General features: G+C 44.8%; 1 protein-coding gene and 1 long non-coding RNA gene across 5 annotated transcripts in view; one reads left to right on the forward strand and one right to left on the reverse strand.

Annotated features, from left to right (window-relative positions):
• The window catches only part of ARID4A (AT-rich interaction domain 4A), a 71,482-nt gene extending 62,800 nt beyond the window's left edge, over positions 1–8,682 (reverse strand). For all 3 annotated transcript variants that reach the window (XM_061612457.1, XM_061612456.1, XM_061612454.1), the window contains exons 1-5: positions 8,334–8,682; positions 6,603–6,672; positions 3,665–3,775; positions 2,250–2,315; positions 1,365–1,455 (exon numbers count right to left, since the gene is read on the reverse strand). In XM_061612457.1, the coding sequence (XP_061468441.1) occupies positions 1,365–1,455; positions 2,250–2,315; positions 3,665–3,775; positions 6,603–6,608 (274 nt within the window). In that variant the 5' untranslated portion in view covers positions 6,609–6,672; positions 8,334–8,682. The remainder of the gene's footprint in view (positions 1–1,364; positions 1,456–2,249; positions 2,316–3,664; positions 3,776–6,602; positions 6,673–8,333) is intronic.
• A 408-nt stretch (positions 8,683–9,090) lies between these two features.
• On the forward strand, positions 9,091–23,624 carry LOC133377788 (uncharacterized). 2 transcript variants are annotated; one of them, XR_009760797.1, is made up of 4 exons: positions 9,091–9,371; positions 15,753–16,018; positions 21,381–21,466; positions 23,334–23,624. It is a non-coding gene; the product is annotated as an uncharacterized LOC133377788 (long non-coding RNA). The 2 variants fall into 2 exon arrangements; XR_009760796.1 differs by lacking the exon at positions 21,381–21,466 and having other exon boundaries at positions 9,096–9,371.
• Positions 23,625–24,092: the final 468 nt, after the last annotated feature.

Below are 24,092 nucleotides of genomic sequence, written 5' to 3' on the forward strand. Positions count from 1 at the left end.
CATACTAAAGACAGAATTCACAACAATCCACTTCTCTTGTTTCCCCTGTTCAAAATCAGCTCCAACAGGGAGGTCTAACTATGACACTAAAAAAAAAAGAACTGGGAGAAGCTGGTCAAGACAAGCTGTAGGTAAGCAATTACTTGAAACACTTGAAACACATAGCCTGGTTTTTCCTAAGGTGCTGAGTTCCCAACCCAAAACTTGATTTACTTAGACCAGTGATGTTGAACCTGAGGGCCTCCTGATGCTGGTGGAATACAACACCCATCAGCCCCAGCTGGCATGGCCAAGAGTCAGGGGTAATGGGAGCAGCAGTCCAGCTACATCGGGAGGCCCACAGGTTCCCCACCCCTGAATTCAACAATAATTAAGGAACAAAATACAGCAGCTCTACATGAAGCATCTGCAGCTCAATCATCAGACTGCAGGTGGGGGGGAAGTCTAACATTTTAATCCTGTCCCTCAAGTAAGATACTCCATACACATGCAACAACGTTAGAGAAGACTAGACCAGAACCCTTTTTGCAGACATGCTGGTTCTGTACATTTCAGGGAGCCATTTTTAATGTGATTGGGCATTCAAACAACGGGCCCCCAAGCTATAAGTTGAAGTAACATAGTCCTGATCATGGATGAAGTCAACAACCTAGTTGACATTTTTGATGTGTTACTTCTTAATACTGAAGACCACTAAATAACGGAGGGGAACCCTTTTCAGTTTGCCACATTCCCTTCTGGACAATCTTCTTGGGGCTATATGCCAGTTAGGCAGAACAGAGGCCATAGTGGACAAAGCTATAAAAGTGAATTTTGCTGTTGTACAGTAGGCTAGTTTCTCCATACTCATCCCTGGCTACCCTTCATCCCTTCTGCAGCACCAGAGTTCAGGGACACATTCTAGCCAGGCAGGGCCACGTATATCTCCTGGGTCTAAAGTTTCCCATTCCTACACTAAATCTTCAGGTCCAGTGAAAGCACCACCTCACGTGCATGGGTTTTTTTCCTCCCTGAAGGATCACATTGTTCCTAATACTTGGACATGCCACGTTCAATCATCAGGGTTACTGACTCCCAGCTGCAATATTCTGAGAAAGAGCACCCAGGTGAAACACTGCTCTTCCCCTGACCTGTCAACAGTTGTTTTCAAGCAACATCAACTAAAGATAGTTAAGTGGGTTACAAGTCCACCTTCCCAGTTCTAAACCATTGCTAAATGTTTTGTTTTACCCAGACACCGTATTTTAGCAGAAGGCTATAAAAAGAGTAGAAATGCTGTATGTCCGACTGAAGAGAACTGATATGCAACTTGGTGCCAGTGACACCTACTTTGGCACAGAAAGTAAAACAAGATAGCTGCTTACCTACAGTATACCAGCTTGCATCTGTCAGTTTACTCACGATGGCTTCTTGAAAGGATCCATCAGACGTCTTGGTTTCAACAACTGCACCAACCTATAAGGTTGAAGATTACAGCTCAGATCGTCTTAAGATAAATATCCTTATTTAAACCTCCCAGTGCTTAAGTGGTCCCCAAATTCTCAACAGCTAGAGGCACAAGTTTTATTTCTCATGTAAGGCACACTTACACACACCTCTTTTCAATTTGCTTTCTAAGCAATGAGCAAACATCCTGCATTCAACTGTTGGATAGCTTCCAGTGTGCAGGCCTCCCTTTTGCCCAGTCGGTCAGGGCTAAAGGAGTAAACCTACTGTAATACAGGCCACACCTCCTTACATCCTCCCCAAGGATGATGCCCCTGCTCATCTAGTAGCAGAGGATGGAGGGAGGAATAATTGCTGTATGTGCCTTTCCACTTCACAGTGCCATGAATGCATCAGACATTTCCTTACTTTTCCTTAGCAGGCGTCAACTCTTCTCACTGCAGTCTCACTTGAAATATGTATCAGTAGTAATTTTTTTAAAAAGCAGCAGTGAGTCTTTTAAGACTAATGAAGCCAATGCTCTCAATCCAAAGAATGTCACACTTAAAGGCTACTGATTTCAGTGGCAATTAGGTGCAATGATGTCCTCTGAACTGGACCTGGGTGTGTTTTGTTGTCTGCTGAACTGTATGGATGTGCTTGTCATGGAACCAAGACTGAAGACTACTCCATGTTGGGGTGCACTTCTGAATTCAGAAACTCTGTATCAAGTCTTAGTTTCAGAAATAAACAGTTACATAAATGCATACACTGTACTGAAATGAGTCTACTATGATGCACTTGAAGAAAACATGCACACATACCCTTAAAGGTCCTTTCACTTGGTCGTCTTGCACTAACTGTGTTGAATTATCTTGTTTTAAGATCACCTATATATTTTGAAAGATTACAAACAAAATAGTTTTATTTGTAGAGAAATAAAAATTACATGTCATTTCCATATGTCATATCCAACGATGTCAGTCCTTTCAGGCACTGTGTGCAAACAGGATTTACTAGTGTTCTCACCCACTTACACCCAAAGGTTTGCTCCAGAAGGTTGGGGGATCTTCTAGAGCAGGTGGGGGGAGGCTGTGGGAGGGAGAAGAGGAAGGGCAAGTGCCTGCTGCTGTGACAGTGGATCTGCACATATTAGGTACCAAATAAAATAACTATGGAACTATGGAAGAATTTACAAAAAACTTAAGCAGCTTCAGACTAACAGTGGGATATATGGCATTTATCTGGTTGCCCACTTATGTCAGTAGATGATCCGGCAATAAAAAACCCAATGATTTTACCTAAATAAATCAAGTTTTTATATCAAAGAATCGGTACATTTAAACTGTAGGAAAAAAATCTAACAAAGTGGACCCTAGGTCGCAGATGTTTATGCCGCAACAGGGCAATTCTATACATTTCCACCCAGAAGTATATCCCATTAAGATCATTGGAGCTTAATCCCAAAGAATTGGGTATAGCACTGCAGTCTAAATTTGTTAGCCTTTTTAAAGGTGACAGTAGTATATTAATTATGAGACAAAATACCAGCATTATAGTTTTTCATGCAACCAGGCTATTAACTCAGATCCATTAGAGATGCGCATTCTTATGATAAATGACTGAGCAAATCACAATTCTTGCTACAGCAGCAAGTGGGCCATTACATCTGTTTGATAACACAGCAGATTACACCAAGAGCTCTGTTAACGAACCGGAAATTGTAGAACTGTGGACTCCATTGCTAGAAAATACCCAAATGGAAACACTTCAGAAATGAATGTACTTTTAAGGCTTAATTGCTAGACATCATACAGGTGAGCCCTATGAAGGGTTTGCCTTAATCATTTCAGCATTTACAACCTCCCCTTCAGTTCTGTAATAAGCATTATTATTATTGATTAAAACCCTGCTGTTCAACCATGACTGACTCTTCCAAGTATGAGGTCACGGACATTCAAGTGGAAATTCAGGATTTCCCTCCAGTTTTCTCTCCCCTCTCCACACACACTTGATTGAACCAGCAGGGAGAGTACCAAAATATCACCCACACAACTAAGTTTTCTTACTACCGAAGATGAAACAGTTCCACCTTACATTCTGACAAGCTTTTAAGTTCCACAGCATGCCTCCCTTGGGATGGGAGTCTCAGCAGCAGGGCAGATCCACATACATGGAGAAGACTCCTGGACTTCCAGTTAAAAGTATCTCAGGAAACAGGTGACACTAATTATCTTACCTTAACTTTCACCAGCCTTTTCACTGCCTTAATTTTTGCCTCGCAGAAGGCACCTCGGTACTTGGCACTGACATCAGTCCCAACTGTCAAGTAGGCAGGCTCATCTGCTGCCTGAAGAAAGAGCAAAAAGATGATTAAGAACAAGGTTCAACCGATAGAAGAGTTCAAATATACTTCTCCAGGTTCAGATCTATTAGTCCAACTGTAGCTTAAACTATAATCAAAAGCTTTTAAGTGTCTAGGACAGCCTTTCCCAACCAGTGTGCCTCCAGATGCTGTTGGACCACAACTCCCATCTTCCTGACCATTGGCAATGCTAGTTGAGGCTGATAGGAGTTGTGGTCCAACAACCACCTCCAAAGGTACCTAAGGGGACCACCTAGCTGTCCTTACATACTTCCCTTCCCACACCTTGCCTCCACAAAAGGGGGACAAATATTCCTCTTTCACCCCACTGCCAAGAATCACATCCTGCAAACGCCTCTCCTGACATGAACCCACCCGTACACTACGCTAAACATCCAAGGCCCTCCTCCGGGTGCCTACTCCGAGGGAAGCTGGGAGTCTAGCAACAAGGGAGAGGGCCTTCTCAGTGGTGGCCCCCAATTATGGAATGATCTTCCTGACGAGGTGAGCCCAGCACCAACACTGTTATCTTTTTGGTGCCAGGTCAAGACTTTCCTCTTCTCCCAGGCATTTTAGCATGTGTTTTTAAATTGCTTTTTAAAAATGTGTTTTTAAATTTGTATATTTGTTTTTAATGTTTTAAATTGTTGTAAACTGCCCAGAGAGCTTCGGCTATGGGGCGGTATACAAATGTAATAAATAAATAAATAAATAAACATCTGGAGGCACACTGGTTGGGAAAGGCTGGTCTACGATGTAACAACTGATAGACCCAGACCTGCCACTGACAAACAGCAGAACTGCATACGCACACAGATAACCCAACATGATTTAAAGGGCACTCTGAGCCATCAAGTCCTTAGAATCTATTACAATTTATTTATTTAATTCATTCAGAAAAACTCTAGCCACCAAAGGAGGATAGAGGGATGGGCTTTTCGTGTTTAGCTTTAACAGAAATAGCAAACAGATTAATCCTCATCTTTACGCCATTTCTCACCTACTACCTAGGCTTCAGTTTACAATGATTGATACTTAAGCAACATTAAGCACTGGAAACACCCTAAAAACAATACCACAAGAATTTACATTTCTTCAAATTGAATTGTGGGAATATAGGGAGCTGCCATATACCAGGTCAGACAATTGGGTCTATCTAGCTCAGTATTGTTTTCGCTGACTGGCAGCAGCCATCCAGGGTTTCAGGCAGGAGTCTCTCCCAGCCCAACCTGGAGAGTGAATCTGGGACCTTCTACATGCAATGCAGATGCTCTGCCACTGAACTATGGCTCTTCCCCTTATGGCCAAAGACTTGTGTTCTCTCAAGTCTTTGAAATGCATATTACCCAATTACTGCAGATTATTGTGACAAGATTAGAAAGCTGATGCTGCAACCGAAGTATTTTAAGAGATATTGGCTACAAGTAGTTTCTCAGGCAGAACAGTCTTAACTTTTTTAGGAATATGCTTCTCATATACAACTGAACAAAAAAAAGCAAGTTCAATTGATGTGTAATGAGAGGAAAGAATGCAACAGTATTTTCCCCTTAAGTTTCTTCTTCACTTTTTTCCAAATGCTGGCTGTTTACATCCCAAAAAGAAGCAACTGGATTATTAGCACAACAGAGGTTAACAATGCCACAACTAGTGATGTGGCAAAGGAATAAATGCCAGTTTAGCAGCCCATTTATTAGAAACTACTTCAGCAGCAGTTACTCAGCAAGTTCCAAGGTAAGTGTGCATTAGACTTCAGTCTTGGTTGTACAATTACCATTCAACTCATTGGACCATAAATTATATTACAAGTGACAGTAATAAATTAGCAGATGAAGAACTATATACTAGTATAGTATAAATGTAACACTTTACACCCCAGAGATCTCTATGACCCAAAGTAGTAAGTTCTGCCAGAAGTCCTGCAAACAATACATTGTTTTCATTTTGACCAACTGGTGATATTGAACACTGATGTTATCAATGGCAAGTAATAACTCATGAACAATCTTACAATCCGGTGAAAGTTTGGGAATCCCTTGTACTACCACAGTAGAAAACAGCCATTTCAGCTTTTACTGTATTGCCCGAGGAGCATTTTAAACAGAAAGTAAGAAATTGTTTAGCACATCTGTCACTGAAGCGATGCCTCCAATCTTTTATGTATTGGTTCTTGTGAAAGAAAGAACAAGAGAAGGGAAAGCTTTTAATTATTTATTTCCAGAGCACTAGAAAAAATAACTTCCCAGTGAGTGCACGTATGTAAAATAAAATTCTGAATTGCTATCTTTTTGCAACTGTAAAGCCCCATAGAATCATAGAGAGTTGGAAGGTACCTATAAGGCCACCAAGTCCAACATTTTGTTCAACATGCACAGATTTACACAACTCTATTTATAAGGGAAGTGGTAATGAACATGCTTTGCATGCAAAAGGTCCCAGGTTCAGCACCAGATAGGCAGAGATATTTCCCATTTCATGCTGAGAAGCTGGATAGCCAACACCACGCTGGGTGAATAAATAGCTTGACCTGGTAAAGACAGCATCCTGTTTTATGCTGTTGTACTTCAATACAATAAGGATATTACATTGCTCACTGGGTTTGCAAGCATCTGTGGCAGTTCAGCAGTTGACAACCTTGTTACAGTAGTGGCACATAGACCATATTTCTCCAACCATGTTTTCAATAGGATGACTTTTTAACAATAAAAGGAAATAATCACAGCAATATACAATGATTAGCAGGCTAGAGAATTAAGGGACTGGGGAAAAAATAGAAACATTATTCTTCACCCATTCAAGAAACACTGAGATTTACCTTCATCTTTGAAGGTTATTTGAGGGATTCCAGCTCAAAAGCTTCTTCGTTACCACAGCTGAAAAAAAATCTAGAAAACAAGGGGGGAGAGAGAGATGGTAAAATTTATCCATATAAGAAAAGTAACAACAGAGCTCTAGAAAGTAATTCATCAACAAAGTCTCTGGTCAATTATAAGAACACACAATAATAATAACAATAACATTTATAACACCCCTCCACCAAAGTGTACACAAGTGTATACAATACCTACTCTGCACCTGTAGAACCCCCCCCCACTCCAGGCCTAATACTGGTAAGGAAAGTCCTGAGAAGAACTAAGTGGGCTCCTTAGAGTCCTGGTTGCGAAGCTGCTGATCCCGCCACCCTCTCCTATGCACTTCAGCTCTCACTTGCCCATCTCTGCGTTCACCCTCTGTCAGTCACTGCCATCCATCCTCTTTCTTTCGGAAGAGACTCTACAGCCACAACAGAGAGACTTGCTCCTTTTCTAACAAGGAAGAAGAGGCTGATTGGGAAACAGGAACAAAATCAAGAGCCAGCATCTTCAGGTCCCTCTCAGCTTTCTGTAGATAAAGATGCTGCCTACTAAAGGGGAGGCTGGCAGATCATTTACATGCAGGCACACCCTCCATTTATGACTTCCAGCCTGATCCTAAGGATGTTTACTCAGAAGTATGTACTCAGTGGGACTTACTCCCAAGGGTGCACAGGGCTGCAGCCGATGTCAGCAACATCCCCTCAACCACTTAGTAAATTTACTCCTTTGCGCCCCCCTCACATCGGACCCCTCCCTTCATCCCCCACTTACAACTCACAGATACCATCCAAGCCCCATTTTCCTTACTCAAAACTCCCCCTTTTTCCTTTCAGCTCACTTCCTCATATGCTAAAGCTCTCTCCTCCTTCCGCCCACTTTCATTTTGGTTTTTTTTAAGCATACCCTCTCCCCCCTCACAAAAACCAAAGTCTAGATGTATCATCACTTCAGGTGCTTTCCACAAATCCAAAAGAAAACACCTCCCTTCACACATACAAGCACCTGCCCCTGTCTGAGACCCCCCACAAGAAGTATGGCCTCCATGGACAACCTCCCGGCCCCCAAACACACACGGCCACCTTCTCACACCTCCCGGCCCAGCCCAAGCAACAAGGACCCTCCAACACACACAACCCTCCTTGCCCGACCCTTGCGATGACAGAGTGGAAAAGGGAGGAGTGTCTGTGTGTGGTGGAAGAGAGAAATGGTGCTGCGTGTGCCTGGGAGAAGAAACCCGCTGAGATTCCCCCTGGAAAGACAACCGACGAAGGTTTGGGGCAGAGAAGGCAGGCGTAGAGGAAAAGGAGAGAGAAGAAAGAGGACTTGCTCGCCCCAAACTGAAGAGAGGCCACATTCAGACGTGTAGTGGAGGAACAGAGAGAGAGATTGAGAGGGAACCCTCCCCGCTGTGCGGGTGGAAAGAGGAAGACTTGGCTGCTGTTTCTCCCAATGAGGAAAGGAGAAGAATAGGGGGGGGGAAGATAACACTCCTCCTTCCTCACCCCCCCTCAGCCTTCAGAGGCGAAAGATGGGGGGGGAAGAGGTTGGATCCCAGCCCGTCCTGTGGAAGAGATCGCGAGTTACAACAGAAGCCGCTACAGATTCCCCCCTGCCTGCCTCCACCACCAAGCCCGGCCAGGCCCCCTTGCCTGGCTTCCCTGCCCCCTCTGCAAGCCCTGTTACAAACTCACAGCCGAGGACGATGCGGCGTCGGCGGCTGCTCTCTCTCCCCAGCCGCTGTGTGAGCGCGCGAGCGCGTCCCCGGCCGAAGGCACCGTCCGACCCCGACCAGGAACAGGCGGCGGCGAAGGACGACGACGACGACAGAGGTGGTGGTGGTGGCGGCAGCAGCGACGGAGAGGCTGTCCCGCTTCCTTGCTCCGCCTCTTCCCCGCCCCCGTCCGCCAGCAAGCCAGTCCTCCCGCCCGGGCTCCGCGGCTCCCACTGACTCTCGCTATCTCGCCCAGCGCTGTTCAACACCCAAATAACAAGGCGTTGAGCAGAATCTACGCTGCGCGGCCTCCTACTGGCTCCGCCCCCTTCTCCCCACCCGTGACGCCCAAGCCTGCTCTGCCCCTCCCTTATTGGGCGCCGTGCGCATCTCCCGCCTTTCATTGGACTGCGGAAGGGCATCTTTTGCGAGACGATTGGCCGGGTGCTTTCCCTGCTTTCACCTCCTCCTCCTCTCTGTCTTTTCATTACAGAAGGGGGAGACTTTTCATTGGTCCAAACCCGTAGATTTGCGAAGCCCCGTTGGACGTCAGGGCTTTAAAAAAAAAGGAGTGAAGTCAAAGTTTCCACCGGTCCCGCCCCTTTCCTCTCTAGTTGGGAAGAAAGCGAGCGAGAGGCCTGCAGGGGCTGGATGTGAAGCGCCGCCGCCGCGCGCGGGGATTGGAGGGAGGCCGGCGGGGCAGGAAGTGGGGGGAAGAGGAGGTAGGGGGAAATGGCGACAGGGGATTGGCTGCACAGGCTCCTCTCATAGAAACGGAAAAGGTGGAGGGCGGGGCCAACGCTGCCTTGCAATGGTGGCGAAGGAAAGGATCAGAGTCCTGACACGCATGCGTCCTCCGGCCGTCAGGGTTTATTTTTATTTTTTTTCCCCCACATCCCTTTCACTCGGCGCCATTTTGTGCGATCTTCAGTCACGTCTTGGTCCCATTTCGTTGAGAGGGCTGGAGAAGAAGGGAAGCAGTAGAGCGGCCGTGGCAGAGGCGCTCCCTGGGCCTGAGGTAACGAAACCCTGATGGGCGTGGACACGGCGAGGCGGAAAGACCTTTGTCCCTTGGATTAATGAAAGAAAAAACCCGCCGTGTTTTGCGCATGGACGCTCGCGGGGTGAGGAGAAGAGTGAGCCGCGGCGACCGTTACCGGGGGGGGGGCTGACTGTCATGGGCCGAGGGTAACATTGCGTAGAGGGGACCGGAAGCCAAGTGTGACGTCAGGAGTGGCGCAGCCGCCAATAATAGGTGGGAGGGGTTTCCTCTTCCGGTGTTTTCCTTTTGATGGGGGGGTGGTCTTAGTCTTCAAATAAGGAAGGGAAGGTTTTGCGTCGACGAATCCGGAACGCGGGATTTCTTTTTCTCCCTCTTTGTTTTTCTTTCCACGAAACAGCCTTGCTTGGCTAGGGTGGCTTCGTTTCCACGGGAGCAGCCCTGTGACACTTCAGAGACGCCTTCCTTTTAGGGCGGCGTACTCGCTTTGTGGATTAGTGGCGCCTCTCTTAGATCCACGCAGTGTTATTCTCACGGGGCAGAAAGAGACCGCACAGTGGAAACATGGGGGAGAAACAGTTTATACACAGTTGCGTTCCGTTCTTGTTTTTATCTTTAGCGTTTCGTGGTATTTCACTTCGCCTCCCCCCCCCATTCGTTCGATACTTATATTTGTCAACTGAGGATAATACTTAATGAATCTGATGAAGAAAGCTCTAGCCCTCTCTCCAAAGCTTATGCTGTTGTGATTCAGCAGCAACAGGCATAAAGGAGCTTTCCATGTCAAAATTAACTTAAGGATATATGTTGTGTAGTTATTTATGTATTTATATATGTATTCTTCCCAGTAGGAACGGATAGCACAGTACAAACCATGTTTACTCATGTTGTTGTTATGTGCCTTCAAGTGGATTATGACTTATGGCGACCCTAGGAATCAGTGACCTCCAAGAGCATCTGTCATGAACCACCCTGTTCAGATCTTGTAAGTTCAGGTCTGTGGCTTCCTTTATGGAATCAGTCCATCTCTTGTTTGGCCTTCCTCTACTCCCGCAGCCTTTCTGAACCAGTGTGCCTCCAGATGTTGTTGGACCACAACTCCCATCAGCCTCAGCCAGCATTGCCAATGGTCAGGAAAGATGGGAATTGTGGTCCAACAACATCTGGAGGCGCACTGGTTCGGAAAGGCTGCCTCAGAGTATCCAAAATGTTCACTCACAAGTAAGCTGTATTGAATCCAGTAAGGCTTACTCCCCGATAAGTGTGGTTGCAATTGCCGCTTAAAATATGTTTTAAAGCAAAGGCTGTTCACAAGTCCAAATGAGTTATGCTTCTCTTCTCCCTTCCCCAAACTTCCTTTCGCCCATGTACCAAGATGGATTGATTTAAATCATCAAAGGATGGTTTTGTTTTAAATTGTGTTTCTCACTTACCCTTGTTTTAAATTGAGCTTGTCACAGTTCTTCACATATTTTTTAAACAATGGTGCAGATCTGATTACTGAATCATTTTAATTTACAACTCTATAGCGTTTTACAAGGAGGGTACACTTTGTGAAATTGTTCAGATAACTTGATTTTTATTAATTTAGGAAATAGTACATACTACACCATACTATTAGCAGAAACCAGTAATGATTTGAAACGAATGCTGATGAAAGTTAAAGAGGAAAGCACAAAAGCAGGACTACAGCTAAACATCAAGAAGACTAAAGTAATGACAACAGAAGATTTATGTAACTTTAAAGTTGACAATAAAGACATTGAACTTGTCAAGGATTATCAATACCTTGGCACAGTCATTAACCAAAATGGAGACAATAGTCAAGACATTAGAAGAAGCTAGGACCTGGAAGGGCAGCTATGAGAGAACTAGAAAAGGTCCTCAAATGCAATGATGTATCACAGAACACTAAAGTCAGGATCATTCAGACCATGGTATTTCCGATCTCTGTATGGATGTGAAAGTTGGACAGTGAAAAAGGCGGATAAGAGAAAAATCAACTCCTTTGAAATGTAGTGTTGGAGGAGAGCTTTGCACATACCATGGACCGTGAAAAAGACAAATAATTGGGTGTTAGAACAAATTAAACCAGAACTATCACTAGAAGCTAAAATGATATCATATTTGGACACATAATGAGAAGACATGGTTCCTTAGAAAAAGACAGTGCTGGGAAAAACAGAAGGGAGTAGAAATAGAGGAAGGCCAAACAAGAGATGGATTGATTCCATAAAGGAAGCCACAGACCTGAACTTACAAGATCTGAACAGGGTGGTTTACGACAGATGCTCTTGGAGGTCGCTGATTCACAGGGTCTCCATAAGTTGATTAACTTAAAGGCACATAACAATATTTTGTTCTAAGGCTCCAAGACGGGTGCTTTCTTGGGTCTTGTCGTTTGGAATCCTAGGCAACACTATTTCTGGCACTTTGGGTTTCCCCTTGGCCTAGAGTGGGTGACCAGGTTTAAGAGGTGATGACAGTTTACCTACCTTGCAGGGTTGTTGTTGGTTTAACTCAGTCCTGGTAAGGGAGGCATGGGTTGTGCCTGGCCGGTATCAATTGCCCTGGGCTTGCAAGTTGACTTGGGAGTTGGGAACTTGCAAGTTCTGGACAGTGACCATGTTAACTAAAACCTATTAGAATATGCAACATGTGAACAGTTACATTATGTTACAGTAGCAACTAACAGTTCCAATAAACAATAGTAAATGATTTTATACAGCTAACACAGCAATTATATTACATATTACTATCAACATAAAACTGTTAAACAACATAGGAAGGGGACTCATCATGAGCAGACATGATTCACTAGAAAAGACAATAATGCTGGGAAAAACAGCAGGTAGTAGAAGAAGAGGAAGGCCAAACAAGACGGATTGATTCCATAAAGGAAGCCACAGACCTGAACTTACAAGATCTGAACAGGGTGGTTCATGACAGATGCTCTTTTGGAGGTCACTGATTCATAGGGTCGCCATAAGTCATAATCAACCTGAAGGCACATAACAACAACATATGTTGTGCACTGATTTGCAAGGCTGTCTTAAAGTCTGTTCCAGGGATGTTAACAACAAATATCAAGAAAAATGTAAAGGAAAAAAACAGAATACTGTGACAACTTCTGTTTTCATCAACTTGCTACAGCTAGTGCAAAATGCGGCGGCCAGACTGCTAACAAGAACTAAGCGGTCTGAGCATATAACACCTGTGCTAGCCCGTTTGCACTGGCTTCCAATATGCTTCCGGGCCAGATTCAAAGTGTTGGCATTTACCTATAAAGCCTTATACGGCGTGGGACCACGATATCTGTCGGAACGCCTCTCCCGATATGAACCGGCCCATACACTACGGTCTACTACGAAGGCCCTCCTCTGGGTTCCGACTCATAGGGAAGCCCGGAGAGTGGTGACAAGATCTAGGGCCTTCTCAGTGGTGGCCCCCGAACTATGGAATGGTCTTCCTGAGGAGGTGCGCCTGGCGCCGACACTATCATCTTTTCGGCGCCAGGTTAAAACCTTTCTCTTCTCTGAGGCATTTTAATTCCTGTTAATTTAAATTATTATAATTTGATTTTAGACTGTACAGTTTTTTGTACAGTTTTGTATTGTGATATACTGTATTGTGTTATTTTTGTTGTATTTTTAATGTTCACCGCCCAGAGAGCTGTTGCTAGTCGGGCGGTATATAAGCTTAATTAAATAAATAAATAAGTTCAAACTTTAATGATGGGGAATTTATTTAGGATCACCACTAGTGAGCCAACAGTTGAAGTAGCTGAGAGTTATAATATATGTTGTATAGAATAATAGACAATTAGGGCTTGGCAAATGCTACGTCTCTTGTCTCAGGATCCATGCATTACTTCAGGCCATCTTTTTATGTATTTGCACTTTTTTCACTCCAGATTTCCTTATGAATGCACTGGATGCTAATTATGGATCCAGGGAGTTGTGATTTCACTTTAATAGCCAATCGAAACTCAGTTAAAAGCGTGTGAAGTTGACAACTAGATAATATCTTAAATGTCTCTGAGCTTTTGCATATTGAATTTCTAGCGGCTAGGTTTATAGATGGAGAACATTTTGGTTCAGTTAAAAGCTTGCTTGGGCCAGCTTCAGAAGTAGCTATTCAAGTTTGCAATTGCTAGAAGAAATGTGCTGAGCCTGCAATCATGAATCTGATGGCCCTGCGATATTTGAGCAGAAGATTGCCACTGAGCAGTCTCATCAGTTGTATGAAAAGGATTGTTTATTGTCTAGACATATTTCATATGAACTTGTACATATTGGATAGAGTAGCTTACATTTATGATTCCACCAGTTTGGCCTAATTATTGTACCCCATAGTGGCACTTGTTTTATATTTATAGGGGGAAATGTCCCAGGATTGCCTCTTTCCCAAGGGTGCCGTAGGGCACTTCTTTCAGAATAGTCAAATTGTCTCAGATAAAGAGGTTTACATAAATATATTCTGTTCATTTGCAAGTCACAGCAATTTATGCTAGTTTTTAAATCATTGCAAAATAAAAGTTGTGACTTCTACAGGGCATGATGCAGCTGCTCATCTGTGTGTTTGGGCATAGTTATCTTGTCATCTGTGACACACAAGTTGGAATGGGGCAGGGAGAGGATGCCCTTCCTCCTTTGTAGTTAATCTTAATTCGGTTCCTGTGGTTCACTTGTTTCTTTCTGCAGGTTGCGTGCAGAAAATACATGCCTGCTCATGAAACATTTAAGCTGGGCTTCGTAAGCAGCCATTATTTGTAATGGGTCGTGACGCCTTCACTGGCACACAGAGATAATTCAGGGCAGGAGCTGGTCAGCTTTTCACTTACCCTGGGCTTTCAGTACCCTTAGAACCCATGAGAGAGATTCTCCCTGCTCGTAGTGTTTCCAAACACAGATATTAAGAGAGAACTCTGTGTGTGTGTGTGTGTGTGTGTGTGTGTGTGTGTGTGTGTGTGTGTGTGTGTGTGTGTGTGTGTGTGTGTGTGTGTGTGTGTGTGTGTGTGTGTGTGTGTGTGTGTGTGTGTGTGTGTGTGTGTGTGTGTGAGTGTGAGTGTGAGTGTGAGTGTGAGTGTGAGTGTGAGTGTGAGTGTGAGTGTGAGTGTGAGTGTGAGTGTGAGTGTGAGTGTGAGTGTGAGTGTGAGTGTGAGTGTGAGTGTGAGTGTGAGTGTGAGAGAGAGAGAGAGTGAGAGAGAGTGAGAGAGTGAGAGAGAGTGAGAGAGAGAGAGAGAGAGAGTGTCTCGTTCTTTTCAGCCTAGTGTGACGTTGTCTGTAATGCACGGGGAGCTTGGGGGTGCAGAGGGAGCGTGTGTGTTGCTTTGTCCTGGGCATCCAGGGGTAGGCAGTTGCCAGAAGAAGACGTGTGGTGACCTGCTGACCACATTTATGGATGCTTGTACTTAGGGCATTGTTTTCAAACTGTGGGGCAGTCTCCCTTGGACACCTGGAAGGAGAGCACAAAGTCCAGAGGGGATAAGAACTTAAGCAAAGTAGAGCCTTGCTCTCCTAATAAGCCAAGACATAGGTGGGTTGAATGCCCCCTATTCATGAGCCCTGCGGAGCGGTCCTGGAATGATGAGGAAGATGAAGATACAGAATGGGACCCAGGGGAGGATCCTAGTGGATTGTAACCAGGAAGTGCTGAGATGTTGGCTTCAGTACTTTTGACGGAGACACCTTCTCCCCTTTAACTCCAGTTTCAGCAGAAGGAATGCCAGCCAATCAGGAGCCCTTCCCTTCTCATCCTCTCCACCCTCCCTTTTTCTAAGTTGTTGCCACCACGCACACCTCCTCTAGAGGATGAGAATCTCAGTGAAGTGCCACCAGCCTATCTCCCCAGACATGCAGACAACTGGCCCCACTTTCCCACCTAGGAGGAGCACTCCTTCGTGCACACGTTCCCCTCCTGGGACACCTTCCTCATGCAATTAGAAAGGGCCCCGCCCAAACCTATTAAAAGGTTGTAGAGGGCGTGTCCAATTGCTGCAACAATGTCTTAGCTCTGAGTAGTAATGCCTGAAGATGCTGTGTAGAAATGCAGAATCTTGTGTAACCTGTAAGCTGACCCATGAAGCGTTCCAGATGGAAGTTTCTCATTAAACATACTGGGGGGAAACACCCCAGCGAGTCTGAATCTGATTGCAACAGGCTTGGCCAGGACAGTTGTAGAGACTTCATTGATTCTTACTGAATTTATGTGGGTGGTGTTCCCGCCCCCTGTTTGATTTGGCAGGAGCTGTTTGCCGTGTTCTAAAGCTCTTGCCAGTGTTGGATTACTATTCTGTGTGCTGTGCTGTGAACAGACCATTTGACAACCTCAAAAAATTTGACTAGAGCCTATATTCTCTGGCACAGATTACCAACACTTTGTATCTCTTTATTTCAGCTGCATTTTCATTCATAGAAATTTAATCCAATGAGGCTTCAGACTGACACATTCAGCATGGCAGTGACAAATACAGTTGGAGCACCTCGTAAAGTAGCTTGTGGCACCAAATGGCATGCAGAGGAGGAGGATGTTGCAGTTGCAAAGCCTGGCTATCTAATTCGAGAGGAAGAGAATCCACACTGAAGGAAGGATGAGCAGGACACAGCTGAGTGAGGGCTGCTGTATTTAAAACATGTTGACGACTGTCTATGACAACTGAGATGGTGGGTTTTGACACTGGATCCGAAGTTTAATATGATAGATCTCTTCCCTCCTCTTCCCCCCCCCCCAGTTTATTTATTTATTTATTATTTTATTTATACCCTGCCCTTCCTTTCAGCAGGAGCCCAGGGTGGCAAACAGAAACATTAAAAACATTTTAAAACATCATAAAAAGACCTTAAAATACATTAAAACAAAACAATATTAAAAATATTAAAAAAACCTTTAAAAACATCGTTTAAAAAAGGGTTAAAGATAGTAAAAGACTTATTAAAAGCAATTCTAACAGATGCAGACTGGGATAGGTCTCAATTTAAAAGGCTTGTTAGAAGAGGAAAGTCTTCAAAAGGCGCCGAAAAGATAGCAGAGATGGCGCCTGCCTAATATTTAAGGGGAGGGAATTCCACAGGGTAGGTGCTCCCACACTAAAGGTCCATTTCCTACATTGTGCAGAACAAACCTCCTGATAAGATGGTATCTGCAGGAGGCCCTCAACTGCAGAGCGCAATGATCGGCTGGGTATATAAGAGATAAGACGGTCTTTCAGGTATCCTGGTCCCGAGCTGTATAGGGCTTTGTACACCAAAACTAGAACCTTGAACTTGACCCAGTAGCAAATGGGCAGCCAGTGCAATTCTTTCAGCAGTGGGGTGACATGTTGGCGATACCCTGCCCCAGTGAGCAGTCTCACATTTTGCACTAGCTGTAGCTTCAGGACCAACCTCAACGGCAGCCCCACATAGAGCGCATTACAGTAATCCAGCCTGGAGGTTACCAGTGCGTGGACAACAGTGGTCAGGCTATCCCGGTCTAGAAATGGCTGCAGCTGTCTTATCAGCCGAAGTTGGTAAAAGGCACTCCTAGCCACAGAGGTCACCTGGTCCTCTAGCGACAAAGATGGATCCAGGAGCACCCCCAGACTACGGACCTGCTCTTTCAGAGGGAGTACAACCCCATCCAAAGCAGGGAACTGACCAATTATCCAAACTTGGGAACCACCCCACACCGCCTCCCGTCTTCCTAGGATTCAGACTCAGTTTATTGGCCCTCATCCAGCCCACCACCGAGTCCAAGCACCAGTCCAGGGCTTGCACAGCCTCTCCTGATTCAGATGTTATGGAGAAATAGAGCTGGGTGTTGTCAGCATACTGCTGATACCTCGCCCCAAATCTCCTGACGACTGCTCCCAAGGGCTTCATATAGATGTTAAACAGCATGGGGGACAAGATGGTACCCTGCGGCACTCCACAGCACAACTGCCAGGGGGCCAAAAGACAGTCACCCAATGCTATTCTCTGAGAGCGACCTTGAAGATAGGATTGGAACCACTGTAAAACAGTGCCTCCAATACCCAGCTCACCAAGTCGGCCCAGAAGGATACCATGGTCAATGGTATCAAAACCCTCTGAGAGATTAAGTAAGAATAACAGGGTTGCACTCCCCCTGTGCTTCTCCCAATAAAGGTCATCCATCAGAGTGATCAAGGCTGATTCAATCCCATAACCAGGCCTGAACCCAGACTGGGATGCGTCAAGATAATCTGTTTCATCCAAGAGTACTTGCAATTGCTGTGCCACAACCCTCTCAATCACCTTCCCTAAAATGGGGGTATTTGCAACCGGTCGGTAGGTGTCATAAACCAATGGGTCCAGGGTGGGCTTTTTCAGGAGCGGTCGGAGCACTGCCTCCTTCAAGGCGTCCGGAACCACTCCCTCCCGCAATGATGCATTGACCACACTCTGGATCCACTCGGTCAAACCCCCTTGGCAAGCTTTAATAAGCCAAGAAGGGCAAGGCTCAAGAGGACACGTTGCTGGCCGCATCATCACAAGCACCTTGTCCACATCATCAGGCCGCATCAACTGAAACCGTTCCCAAGAAGTTGCAGCAGAGGTTGCACTGGACACCTCATTGGGGACTACAGTAGGTGTGGAGGGGGCATCAAGACTGCTACGGAGGTGAGCAACTTTACCCTCAAAGTGCCTAGCAAACAATTCACAGTGGGCCTCTGAAGGTTCTAAAACTATTTCCTGGAGTTGATGTCAACAGACTCCTGACAAAATGGAAAAGCTCCACCGGACGACTACTTGAGGATGTGATGGAGGCAGAGAAGTAGGCCTTCTTCGCCGCCCTCACCGCCACACAGTAGACACGGTTATGATGTTTTACTCATGCCTGGTCAGGCTCACAGCACGTCTTTTGCCACTTGTGCTCTAGCCGTCGTCCAGCCTGTTTCATTGCCCTTAGCTCACTGGTGTACCAAGGTGCAGACCGGGCTCCACAATGCCGGAGAGGGTGCTTGGGGGGAACCATGTCAAGAGCCTGACATACCTCACTGTTCAGTGTGACAAGGGCTTCAACACGGTCACCTGATGTATCTACAGGGCATTCAGGAATCCAGTGGATTCCATTAGGCTCCAGGGGTGGACCATCTTAATCTGTCCACCACCCCTGCAGGGAAGGATCAGAGCCATAAGTCTGAACTTCACCAGGAAGTGATCTGACCATGACAATGGGGTGACATCCACCACCACCCAGGGCTGTGGAGTTGGTACGCCAAGCCTTCAACTCCCGACTCCTCTATTGCTTCCAACTCCACAGCCCTGGAAAGGGCTGTAAATGTCTTTTTAAATTGGAAGCTCTCATAGGAGCATTTTTATCGCTGCCTGAATATGCGCTGATCTTGGCATCACAGCATTTGTCTTCATCTGGGTCCTGTGTCATACACTGACACACAAAATGTTGTCCATCTTGAGTGATGGTGAAATGCTCAACTATAGCTGACTTCATGGGAAGCTTCTTTGACATTTTGAATTTATATTTTAAAAAATTTGTCAATCAAAATTTATTTTGGAGTTGAAGTCGGTACATTTCTACCGACTCCGACTCCACCCAAAATTGCTTACAACTCCGACTCCACAGCCCTGCCACCACCCCTATCTCCAGACCACCCCTTCCTCCATCTGGAGCAAAAACCAAGTCGAGGGTGTGCCCTGCCCTATGCGTTGGGCCAGTAACAACTTGAGACAGCTCCATGGTCGTCATGGAGGCCATGAAGTCCTGAGCCGGAACACTAGAGGCAGCCTCAGCATGGACATTGAAGTCACCCAGCACTATCGTTCTGGGCTCCTCCACAGCTTAAAATATTTTTGGTGTCATGATTGTAATTGGGAGAGGAAACATAGCTGCACTGTTGTTAGGCCAAACACCTCAGCCATAGGTGTTTTGTGCTATGAGACAGAAGCAGATAGCAGTAAGTAAAGTAACACTTCTGGGGTGAAAGGAGGTAATGGGGGTGTGGGATGATATCCTTGCAGAGCTTGGTAACTATGAAAACCATCGGCCATCACCAGATTGTATATCACGGTAAATAAGCTTGGTCATGTAAAGTTATTGTGATGATGACCTTTTGAACTGTTTACGTCGCAGCAAGAGTACTTCATGTTGTAGCTTTCAAGTTGTCCTATACCTGCCCAATGATTTCAAGGATGAATCCTTTGAGTGGTGAATGCTCTTTGATGCCTCTGTTGGGAGAGTTGATTGTGATGTTTTTGGTTTTTGTTGCACAGGAACTCTTGCACAATTAGGGCTCGAGTCAGTGTGATTCCTTGTTCTAGGATGAATCTGACTATGACTTCAAAAACCTGAGAAGCAAGAGGGAGGGAGAATGGGTGGAGTTGGGGTTTTGCTTCCCTCTTCTGTTTTGCATATTGTCCCAGTTCTTAACTGAAATTAGGAGTGTGGCTATGATTTGCAAAATAGCTTCTGGTTGGGTTAGTAACACTTCAGAGAAAGTAATTACCCTCAGAAGCATAGCTGCTCAGCTTTGAGAGTTAAAACTCTAGACTGCGTTATTGGACATCAATTTATTGGGGAAAAAAACCCTTGGCCAATGGCTTCAGTTGAATAGACAAATCCATGCTATTTATGTATTTGTAAAGCTGTAGCTTTTTAGAAATGCAGTTAATAGCTTGGCTCACATGTTGTGTCTAACTGCGGTGCCCACCTCTTTCTGTCAAACCTTAGTTTGCTGTTACATCCCAACATCAAACTAAGTTGTGCATGCCCTCTGAGCTGAATGACAGACAATGGTTTGGTGGAAGAGGAGGAAGCCTGAGAGCCCAAAGGTCTCCCACAGTGCCAGGCCATGGATTGATGTTGTGCCGGAGGTGAGGCAGCTCAATGCAAATAAGCTCCCGCACTGCATTTTACCATCAGTCCATTTTTTTACCTGAGATTGAGAGTAATATCCAAAAGAGTATGCTGCAGTTCTTGTTTCTTGGTGACACAATTGTATCTTGGGAGAACTGTTAAAGCTAAGTAGATGGATGCTTTTAACCTGCGGAATGTGTTTCCCACTCTCTGCCAAGGTGAGGCACCATGTAAACTTGCCGCTTAAGGTGAGAAGGAAGGCTCCTGGGCAGGCAGCTGAATGCATTGCTGTTGCTTGCACACCCCACCATAGTCACAGGCCTTCCCTGCTTCCGTCTGCTGACTGCTTGCCTTCTGTCCTTGAGAGCGACTGTTTCCAAAAAGGAGAAAAGCAGTTGAGCTGTAGTGGCTGTTTTTGTGCCCTTTTTCACACGCCAGGCTTTGCATGGCTACTTGGGATGCTGAGGGGAGTTGAGCAGTGATTAGAGTACCCTGCTTGGACTAAGGGTAGGAATGGGGAATGTTGCTTCCAAAATTAAGGATGTGGCGGAATTGGGCATTAACAGTTTCTAGAAGCTTGCAAGTACTGTGTGAAAAGGTACCCATATTTTAAAATCTGTTTTAAAATTATTGCATCAGAAAACTTAAACGTCATCCTCTTGACCTATAAACTGCTATGAGGGTTTGGATTGTGGTCTTTGTACAAAGTCATAATCCTTGTTTCAACCTGAGTATATCATTTTTTCTGCAAAACAGTTAGCGTGTTTCAGTGATTCAGGGCCCCTTTTTCTTTTTCAGGTTCCTCTCTTTTCATTGCCTCCCATTCCCCCAATTGCTGCTGCCACTCCAGGTCACTGTCCTAACTATACAAAGCTGGAACTAGTGGTCAACTCTTGCTGTTACCAGTTGATGCTCTTTAATGCTGAAAGCCCAGATCAGTAGCACTATATTATGTTTTTCCGTAGCTGAAAGGGCTAGGACAGGCACCTAAGCTAGGCATAGCAGCAGTATGAAGAAGAAAGGGGCAGGCACTGTCAACTGGGAACAGTTATTTGCCAGTTTTATTAATCTGTGTTAAATTTCTTGTGCCAGCCATCTTAAAATAGAAATGTTGCTTTTGTGCAGAAGAATTGGAGAAAAGACTTTAATTGGCCTAGGGAAAAAAACAGAGGGGCTTTCTAGAATTGTAACTCTTTTTTTGCTATTTGCCAGGTGCTCTTTACTTAAGCTTGCTTACAGTCCTGTTCTGGAGCGTTTGGAAATCAGTGCTTTGTTTACTTACCAAGCTAACTGGAAAGGTAATGCAACTTGTCAGTATATGCTAGCTATGTAGTGTGTAGATTTCCCTCTCTTTGTTCTCTTTAATTTGCATGCTGGGTTTTGTGCTTTGCTTTGTCAGAATTGCATTATCGTATTTGCTAACAGGGAAATCATTCTCCGTGTGTCTGTCGTTATGTAGCAAAACCACCACCACCCACCCACAAGAAGGGAGGTATCACACGCTCTGGAGAATCCCAATGTTTGCAGAAGTCCAAAAAAGCCCTTGAGAAGAGAAAAAACTCTCTCGTGCTTAGCAAGGTGGGGGGGACCTAGTATGCTCAGTGAGTATGCAATTCTGACTGCTGTGGGGAGGGGAATGGTCAGTCAGAGGTGAGGAAGGTAGAGTGGCTGGAAAGTTAACAGGAGCACTCCACATGGCAACATCTTGTTGCAAGTCCAACTTATGTATACACTACCCTGGAAGATGTCCAGGATCAGATGGAAGTGCTATGACTTTGTATATAAAAACAGTGTGCCTGACTCCATACCAACAGTGCGGCAGGCAGAGAGAACAACAAAAGGTCCTAGTCCAAGACACAAAGAAGTATTGACATCTCATGTGTAGTTCACCCAGTTGAGGGATCCCCATGTGTTTTGAGGCAGTGCCTCTTCAGTGGAAGTAGGGGACTTTGTCTCTGTAAAGCTCTGCCTATGTGGAATAAATAGCCTTTTCCTTTCCCCCTCACTGGTTTTAAGCAGCAGCAAATGAAAATGCAACTAGATGGATTTTGTTGCTGGCTTTTCCACTTGTTGACTGAAATTGATCTGTCCTGTTGTGCTCCTCACTTAGCTGCCGGCTTTCATCATTGGGATCCAAGGAAGTAGCTTTCCTTGTATGATACTTGTAAGCTCTAGTAATGTGAAATAGCTCTTTTAAGGAAGGCCTGGCCGTGCCTCAGTGGACTGGATGCTTAAGAGATCCAGACCAGGCAAAATTGCTAATGTTTTTCTGCTCAAGTGAGAAGCCAAACATTTTGCACAGAAAAACAATGTAATCTTCAAAAGTAACTGGCAACGAAGTAATCTTAATTCAAACAGCATTTTTCAGTACTGTGAAGTGCCACTCGTATATTTCCTGTTTTGAACTTCTAGTCATGTCAGACTGTTTTTCTTCTGCATAGCATGATTTAACCTTTGTTCTTCATGTGCTGCTGGAGTGGTGTGGTTGCTTAATCCCGTGCTGTTTGAGGAACACCTGAAAAGACAGTATGACGTTGCTCTATCTACTTGAGCAAGATCCATCTGCCTTCATACAGGCCACCCACCCACCTCCCATGCAGCCCTGTACAACACATCCCCACTGTTCAGGGGGGCTGCAGGGGCAGAGAAAGATAGGTTGTGTGAGGTGTTGTCTGTTCACACAACATTTTTATCTGTAGCTGCCTACTTAGGTATCACAGTCTAAAATATGTAACGGTCCTTTTCATCTCCCTGGATCTCATTATTTTAGGATGGAGACTTGCCTTGCTGTTTGGTTGCAAGTCAAGATAGGTGTTATTCGTTTTAGCAGCTCATGTTCATTGGTTAAATAATAATGGTGTAGATGTTACAGAAGCAAATGTTTACTTTGGGCTTCCATCCACGCTGCTCATAAAGGCTGCTCAGTAACTCTTTACTGTGTTCTCAGGCTTATGCATTGTATTATGTGCAAATAGTTCTTTTAACTGCATGGTGCAAGTTGTATGCTGTTTGTAATTTTATTTCTGAATGTGGCAGGTTTTTCATTTGTTAGATACAATATCCTCAAACTACTAGAGTGTGATTTGCCTCTACCACATTGTGTCAGAATCTGACACTTTTTACCATATTTGTATGCATTTGTCATCTTAATCTTTTCTTCCACAGAATTGTGGCTGTGAATTTATACATCTCTGCAGAAAATCCTTACCAAGGCTTTGGAACAGTGTGTGTGAGCTTGTGTGTATGACCAGCACAATGACAAAACATCAGCCATATATCACTTGTGGGATTCAGTACAGGTGTGTTGATTATCATAAGTGGCTCTTACTGAGTTGTTTTTGTGAGATACTTCTTCAGCAGAGAAGAATCTCCATTGTATCCAAGTTCAGAAAATGTATCAAGATCAGCAAGATTAATTCTGTATACACTGGTGCTTTATGGAATAAAGTTTGTTCTATGACTATAGTTGATCAATTTGGTATCTTTTGTTCCATGTTACATCAGTATCTCCAAATTATTAACATGTCTTGTGAATGTTTAGGACTCCTTTCGAAGGCAGGCTCCAAATTGGACAGTGCAAATATGTCCATGTGCACATCAGAGCTTTGTGTCTTCTGGCCTTAGCTGCTCCTGCTTTTTGCCCCCTCTAGAAAGCGAGAGAGCTGCCATTGAAAGGAGACTTATGGTCTGCTGTGCATGTGGAACACCTGTAGTTCCCAGTATATATGCTGTGCCTTCAATCTGAAGTCCTAACAGGAAGGTTCTGTCTTGCCATCAACTCTTGATTTTGGAGGCGAAATAGAGAATGAAGAATTTATTTGAATGAGGTTCCATGTGCCCTGCCTCTGGCACTCAAGAGGAGGAATTGATCCTTCCGAAACTTAAGTGATTTGGGGCTTCTTTTAATTGGCTTTGTGCTTCATC

The sequence above is a fragment of the Rhineura floridana genome, chromosome 2, assembly GCF_030035675.1.
Source record: "Rhineura floridana isolate rRhiFlo1 chromosome 2, rRhiFlo1.hap2, whole genome shotgun sequence".
Classification (NCBI taxonomy): domain Eukaryota; kingdom Metazoa; phylum Chordata; class Lepidosauria; order Squamata; family Rhineuridae; genus Rhineura; species Rhineura floridana.